The sequence below is a fragment of the Vespa mandarinia genome, chromosome 12, assembly GCF_050613455.1.
Source record: "Vespa mandarinia isolate Hongniang chromosome 12, ASM5061345v1, whole genome shotgun sequence".
Classification (NCBI taxonomy): Eukaryota; Metazoa; Arthropoda; class Insecta; order Hymenoptera; family Vespidae; genus Vespa; species Vespa mandarinia.
In genome coordinates this window covers 2,782,501-2,790,000 of record NC_140821.1, presented here as the reverse complement: position 1 = coordinate 2,790,000, position 7,500 = coordinate 2,782,501, and the positions used below count along the sequence as shown (strand labels likewise).

Here is a 7,500-nt window from a genome sequence, read left to right as displayed (position 1 = left end):
GAGAAATAATTAGTAGCTTTACTAGTCTGCAGATTTAAAGAAATAGAAAGTTTAATGGTTCAAGGTATAAAGAAAAATGAAATTTTATGGAAATAAATCTTTTTAAAGGGACAATTTTACAAATCAAAATTTATTAGATATTAAAGTGAAGAAAAAAATGAAAAAAAAAAAAAAAAAGAATAATCGAAAAGAAATTTTATTATCACAATTTAAGACAAATGAATGATAAATAAATAAATAAATAAATAAATAAAAAAAAGGCAACGAAAAATAAAAAAAAAATAAATAAATTTGAAATCCAATAAGAATCATTTGACGCGTTTGTTTTATTATTCGTTTGTATGTATGTTCGTTCGTTCATTCGTTTCTTTTTCTGTCCTGTTTAGTTTGAGATTAGAATGGCGAGTAGGAGAACAACCTGCCTCATCGACAATGATACAAATTATTATTATCGACGTCCTACCACCGAAGTTGAATATTTGCAATCAAATCGAAGAAATAGTTCATTCCTGTGCCAATGCTGAATCTCGTCGTGACTGTGAATTGAGCTGCGGAGTTGGTGGTGGTAATCTCAAGTATGTTATTTTCAATCCTCGTATTTAATCTTTCAATCTAGATTAAGATCTTGAAATTGATAAAATTAATATAAAGGATTTCTCAAGTTTCATAAATTTTTATTACAATTTATTTAGTTCTTTTTTTTTTTTTTTTTTTTTTTCTTATTACTATTTTACGATTTTTTTTCATCTTCTTTCATCTATCACTCATCTTTGCTTGCATACGTGTAAAAATTATATGTATATATATTTTAATCGGAATATATTAAAAAAAGAAAGAAAAGAAAAAAGCAATTATATTTTAATATTAACGCTATAACTTAAATAAATGAAAAAAAGAAACATTCAAGAATAAGTAATATGCTTATGCAAAATTGCAAAACTATGAAGATTATTTGCTCCTGCTAGTATCGAAAGTTAGTATGAGCATGTGCATGTTCATGAACACGAACACAGTTGGATGGATGAGATGAATGGATGGATGGCTGAGTTGTGGGTGGATGGATGGATGGATGGGATGGAAGGAAGGAAGGAAGGATGGATGGATGGGATGGATGCAAAATAATCTTGATGGATCTACAATCGTATAATATATGCACATACTAATCTGTTCTCAAAGTCTTTGATTTTTTACTTTGTTTTTGTTTTTACTTTGGTTACTTGTGTTTCGTAAATACAATCGTTGATTAAAAAAAAACTCCTATAAATAAAAATTTTATCAATATAATTATTGATAGTACGTATTAGCCAACGTGATTATTATTCCATTTAAAAAGATTTTTTCAATAAAACTATTGAACAAAATTACATATCTTTGTTTTATATCATTGAATTGATTTCATTGTCGATTACAACATCACGTAAAAAATTCACTCGATTCTTTTTCTTTTTTTCTTTCCTGCAAAGAGATAAGAACTTGTGTCTACAATTTTTATATTTATATATATATTTTTTTTTTTCGTTTAACATTTTCGAAAACATTTTTTTTTTTACGCTTACTGGAAATGACTTTGAAAAAATCGTAACGACCTTTGCGCGAAACACCCTATATATTAAATTGTATGTGTACTCGTACAAATATACACACACAAACATACAGACCCAAACATTATTTTGTTTTGTGAATTTACAAACTCGGCTCTTTGATTTTCTTTAGCAAAGACACATATGTAGGACAATGCATATGGCGTTCGAATAACAATAGTATGACAACACAAATGTCGGAACGTTATGCAACATGCTCACCGGATTTAAACTTTTGTCCTGATTACACGTGTGACGAATTGGAACGGCTTGATCATCGTATTTGTCCACAGGATTGTACCATAGAATGTAAGTTAATCGTTGTTTATTTGTTCAAACTCATATTCATTTAGATTATTAATTATTGTTACAAATAGAATAAATATCGTTTAACAATATTCGCAATCGATGACAATTATTCTTTCAGAAAAATTTTTTAAATATATATATATATATATATAATTTATTAAAATAATTCTTTAAGTTTTTAAAGATTATTATAATAAATTATCATATTGTTGAACAATAATTGTACATTTAATTATATATTTAATTAAAATTGCATTTGTAATCAATATAAATGAATGATATTAATATCGTAATAAATGACATTGTGTAATATTTTATTAACGTAAACCATGATGATAATACGCTGTGACAATTTTAATTCTGTATTATAATATCATTTTCGTTGAGAGATAAATTGGACGTCGAGATGAAAATGGGGAGGGGGGAGATGGAAGTGGAAAAAAAGGTAAAAGAGAAAAAAAGAAAAGTAGAAAAGCAAAGAAAGTAGAAAAACAATGACACGAGATGATGGAATAACATATGAGTCCTCTCTCTATCCCTCTCTACCTCCTCCCACTCACCCTCGCTCCTATTTCTGACACATCCTAATTTAATACTTTTCAGCCGAAGTCCATTTTGCCGAAATGAATAAGGGTGGTCGTGGAATAAGAAGCGGTTTGGGGATGTGCTCGTGCAACGACATGGTACAGTGCACCTGCGGCCTTGAATCCTTTCGAAAGATTAATGGTGGTGGGGGTAATCAACTTATACCAACGAATAAAGAGGGAAATGGAAAATTAAAGGACGACGATAAAAATAAAGGACCTGTGCTCAGTGCTCAAAAAGGTGCTTGTATCTTTTAAAACTTATTGATTGTTCTTTTTCTTTTCTTTTTTATCTCTCTCCCTCTCTCTCTTTCTCATTTCCCATCTATCTTTTTGCAGCATCCAGTGAATCCTGTGGACCAATCTGTATGATAAGCGTCACAAGCGCGGCCATCTTCGTTTTTGTTGTTATCATTGGTTTCCTTGCAACTTGGAGGTACAGGTAAATTTACTTTTTCGATTAACATAGATAATTATTATGTCTTGATTAATTCTAAACAAATTTTTCTATCTATCTATCTCTTTCTCTCTCTCTCTCTCTATCTATCTCTCTCTCTCTCTTTTTAGCGTGTGTAATATAGTATTAGAAAATTTTTTCTTCCTTTTCTTTTTTACAATTTGGTTATAAAAAAATGTTATAAATAATCTCGATGAGCTTGTAACAAATTTTGACCTCTCCTATTTGATTTAGTATTATACACAAACATATATATATATTTATATATATATATATATATATATATATATATGCATTATATTTTTCTCTTTTTTTTTTTTTTTTTTTATAGTGTTTGGACGATAAAATAAATATAATAAATAATAACAGATAAAAAGACATTGATATCGAAAAGATTTTATTAAAAAATTTGGTAACGCCATCTTCTTTTTTTTTCTTTTTTTTTTTTTTTTTTGTCATTTTTTAAGAATTTCCTTTAATATTTTCGTTTCAATTCAATAAAGAAAATACCGTAGGAAATGCCGAGAATGCATTATAACGACGAAAGTGCACCTCGAGAATATTGATTGAATAGATAAATCTTAAACAGAAAGGGGGAGAGAGAAAGAGAGAGAGAGAGAGAGAGAGAGAGAGAGAGAGAGAGAGAGAGAGAGAGAGAGAGAGAGAGACGCAACCGATAGTCGTGTCGCATTAGGAACGTTTGCACGAGTCAAGTGGTATGTGTGTGCTGACAGATGGATACTAAAGTGCCAAACGATAGATAAGTTACAATAGATGTTATTATTATGGGAATAGAATAATCGTTGTCTTTTCAGTTTCAACAAATTACTTTTTTTAAATTCGTGTTTCATATAATTTCTTTTGTCCTTTTTTTTCCTTTCTTTCACTCAATGACGCACCACAATTAATTAAAATAACAAAACAGTAATGAAAGATTATTATTATTATTATTATTATTATTATTATTATTATTATTATTATTATTATTATTATTATTATTATGTATTTAAAAATTTTAATTTCGAAAATATCAATTATCTCAGTTATATTTTAAAATTGAAGAATTTTTTTTCTTCCTAAATTTTAATTTTTTTTTTTATTTTTTTTTTTTTTTAACATTCTTCTTTTGTAACAAAATACAGGACGGATCAAAAGTTTCTTAAGTGATTTAAAAAAAAAAAAAAAAAAAAAAAAAAAAAAAAAAAAAAAAAAAAAGAAAAAAAAAAAAAATAGAAAAGAAATCAATTACTCAATCTCGAAACTTTACAATCTTCTACGATAATAATTGGGATTTGTGGTTTTATTGATATGATGAAAAAAGAAAAGAATTAGCCTAAAAAGTCTGCAAAAAAAGAATAGATATATTTTTTCATTTATGTAATTAAGAAAATAATTTTTCTGTTCTCTTCGTATGACTTCAAAATAGATATGGAAGAAGCAAAAAAAAAAAAGAAAAAAAAAATAAGAATAAGATTTGTTGAAAACGAGAGAGAAAAACAAAAGGGGGCGACGAAATTATTTATTCGTCGTGTAAAACGATATTAGTACTAGTAGTAATAGTGGCAATAGTAATAGTAGTTACGCATTTCATAGTAATAGTAATAGTAATAATAGTAATAGTAGTTCACGCATCGATAAATCGTGCGAAATTAAAAGAATGATATATAGTAAATTCGTGATCAGATAAATATGAAAGAAAAATATGAATTGTCTTAGAAAATGTAATGTTATTGGACAGGTTTTATATATGACATATAAATATATGTATATGTATGTATGAAATAGTAAACTTATGGTATAAAACGTATTAATAACAGATGACGTAAAATCACATGCTTTATCTATATGGCATCACGTTGCATACGATGCATATGATATTACTTGATATCACGATTAGGATATTACCTTAGCGCTTAGGATGTCTATCGCATTGAAACGCAATGATAATAATTATTATAATAATTAATTAATCGTGACACGTATTATTGTTTTCGTAGTAAACGATAATCTTATCTCTTTCTCTCACTCTCTCTCTCTCTCTCTCTATCTCTCTCTCTCTTTTTACGATACATTATCGAACATGTAAACGAACATACCTAACATTTTTCAGTCGTGTTTTACATTTGTTTATTTCTCATTTTTTGTCTCAACTTATTATCTTTTCCATTTTTCAATTTACTTTTTCTCTTTTTTCTCTCTCTTTCTCTCTCTCTCTCATACACACACACACACACACACACATTCTCTTATTAATCCATCTTTCTCTAGTATTTTATCTACTATATAAAGGAAAAAGAATGTCAACGCTTTTTTACGCAACGCGACATACAATTTTTTTTTCTTTTTTTTTTCTTTTTTTTTTTCTTTCTTTCTTTCTTTATGATAAAAGCAAAGGAAATAATGAAGAAGAGAGAAAGGAAAAAGGAAATAATAAAAAGAAAAATGGAGGAAAAAAAAAAGAAAGAAAAAAGAAGATGACAAAGGAGTGTTAACGAGAATTATTATTTTTTTTTTTTTTTTTTTTTTTGTTTTTTTTCTTTTCGTTTTTGCTTTTTTTTTTTCTTTTTCTTTCTTCTTTTTTCTTTTTTTTTTTTTTGTACTTATGTGAACTATATTACGTCGCGATAACGATGAAAATGAAATAGAAGTGAAAAGTTTCGAGGACCTCTCTGACCCTCATCTTCTCGATCTCTTCTCACGGCAAAAGTCCTGATTCTGAGGGGCACATAAAAGAGCACAATTACTTAAAGATACGCTCTCGTACGAATGCTTCCTGAGAAAAGTCGAAATTGCAAAAGTTTCACAACCTGCAGTTTTAAAAAAGGGACAGAAAGGGGATGTTGCAATTTTTTTTTTTTTTTTTTTTTTTTTTTTTGCGTCTACTTTTTCCTCTTCTATCGTTTTATCATTTTCTCTTTTTTACTTTGTTTTCTTTTTTTTTTTTCCCCTTTTCTCTTTTTAACGCACGTGGTAAACGTTTCATTTCAGGATGACAAAGAAGGGTACTCGTCGAGAATGCAAACACAGAGTGGAAGATGGCTCCAATGGTATGGGAATTTTACCATCGGATTACATCGATCGTGGTGACAGTCTTCCTATTGGTCTTGACACCTTTGCCACTGTCAATCGTCATCTACTCCCTAAAACTTGTCCGGTAAATAAAATGTCCATGTAATTTTTCCATTTTTTTTTTTTTTTTTTTTCTTTATACTTTAAATATCATCATCGTCATCGTCATCATCATTATCATGATCATCATCATCATCGTTATTATTATTATTGTTGTTATTATTAATTGAAATCTTCAATGAAGTGAATAAGAATTAAGAAAAATTTTAGAAAACTTTAATTGGCTGATTCAAAGCAATTAATTAGATGAAAGGATCACACTTCGATGATATTTTAACATTAAAACATATTTATCGGACGTTTTTATTTCTTAATAGTTTTTTTTTTTTTTTTTTTTTTTTTTTTTTTTTTTTTTTTTTTTTTTTATACTAGACTCATTCGATTGGACACATTAAAAGAAACATTATTTTATTATGGTATAATAAAATAGAGTAGAATATGAACGTGTATTTCTTAAAATATTTCAAGATAATTCACATGAAAATAATACTCGATGAAAGAGTAGAGATTTTATTTATTATTTTTTTTTTCTCTCTATTCTTCTCTATTTTTCGCTTCGTATAAAAATAAAAAGAAAAATAAATAAATAAATAAATAAATAATAAAAAAGAAAGAAAAATTCTTGTCAAAATCTATTCTATTTAATAATACGTAAAGAAATTATTTTTTTAGGAAACGAATTACCGATTCATGTTATGTGGTTTATCAAGTACAGAAACATGAGTAAAACGGGAGAAAATAAACTCTCGGGGATCAGTTTTCTCTGATACTCAAGTACTCTCTCTCCCTCTCTCTCTCTTTCTCTGTCTCTCTCTCTCTCTCGTTCTCTGTCTCTCTCTCTCTCGTTCTCTCTCTTTCTCTCTCTATCTCAGTGTCTCTTTTACCCTCCAATTTTGAGATGGTAATATTTCAAAGGCAGGTATAAATCGTATCCCTAAAGGCACGTGGCAAAGACGACAAGGACTGTGGAGGACATTCAGTAAAAAGAGAAGAAAAATCAAAAAAAATCAAAAAAAAAAAAAAAAAAAAAGAAAGAGAGAGTAGAAATAAAAAAAAAAAAAAAATAAGAATAAGAAATCTCTTACCTCTCTAACTTCTGCATTTTATCGTTCATTCCTTAGCTACGCTTTTCTTTTTTTCTTTTCCCTTTTTTTTTTCTTTTCTTCTTTTTTTTCTTTTTTTTCAATCGAATATATAAATAGCAATGTCAGTCGCAGATCATTTCTCCCGAGACTCTTTAAATATGATCTCGTTATAATAGAACTTAGTCCACGCTGATTTATAAATCCACAAAGATAGATAGATAGATAGATAGATAGATAGATAGATAGATAGATAGATAGATAGATAGATAGATAGATGGATGGATGGATAGATAATTTGATTGTAGTTCCTTTTTCTTTTTCTCTCTCTTCTCTTTCCTTTTTCTCTCTTCTTTCTT

General features: G+C 27.9%; 1 protein-coding gene across 3 annotated transcripts in view; it reads left to right on the top strand.

Moving 5' to 3' along the window:
* Positions 1-7,500, top strand: part of Ret (protein kinase receptor Ret oncogene) — a 52,893-nt gene that overhangs the window by 38,285 nt on the left and 7,108 nt on the right. For 2 of the 3 annotated variants that reach the window (XM_085660588.1, XM_085660589.1), the window contains 5 exons: positions 387-575; positions 1,714-1,889; positions 2,493-2,714; positions 2,813-2,915; positions 5,919-6,084. In XM_085660588.1, the coding sequence (XP_085516714.1) occupies positions 387-575; positions 1,714-1,889; positions 2,493-2,714; positions 2,813-2,915; positions 5,919-6,084 (856 nt within the window). The remainder of the gene's footprint in view (positions 1-386; positions 576-1,713; positions 1,890-2,492; positions 2,715-2,812; positions 2,916-5,918; positions 6,085-7,500) is intronic. The other variant, XM_035883434.2, reaches the window with a different exon arrangement.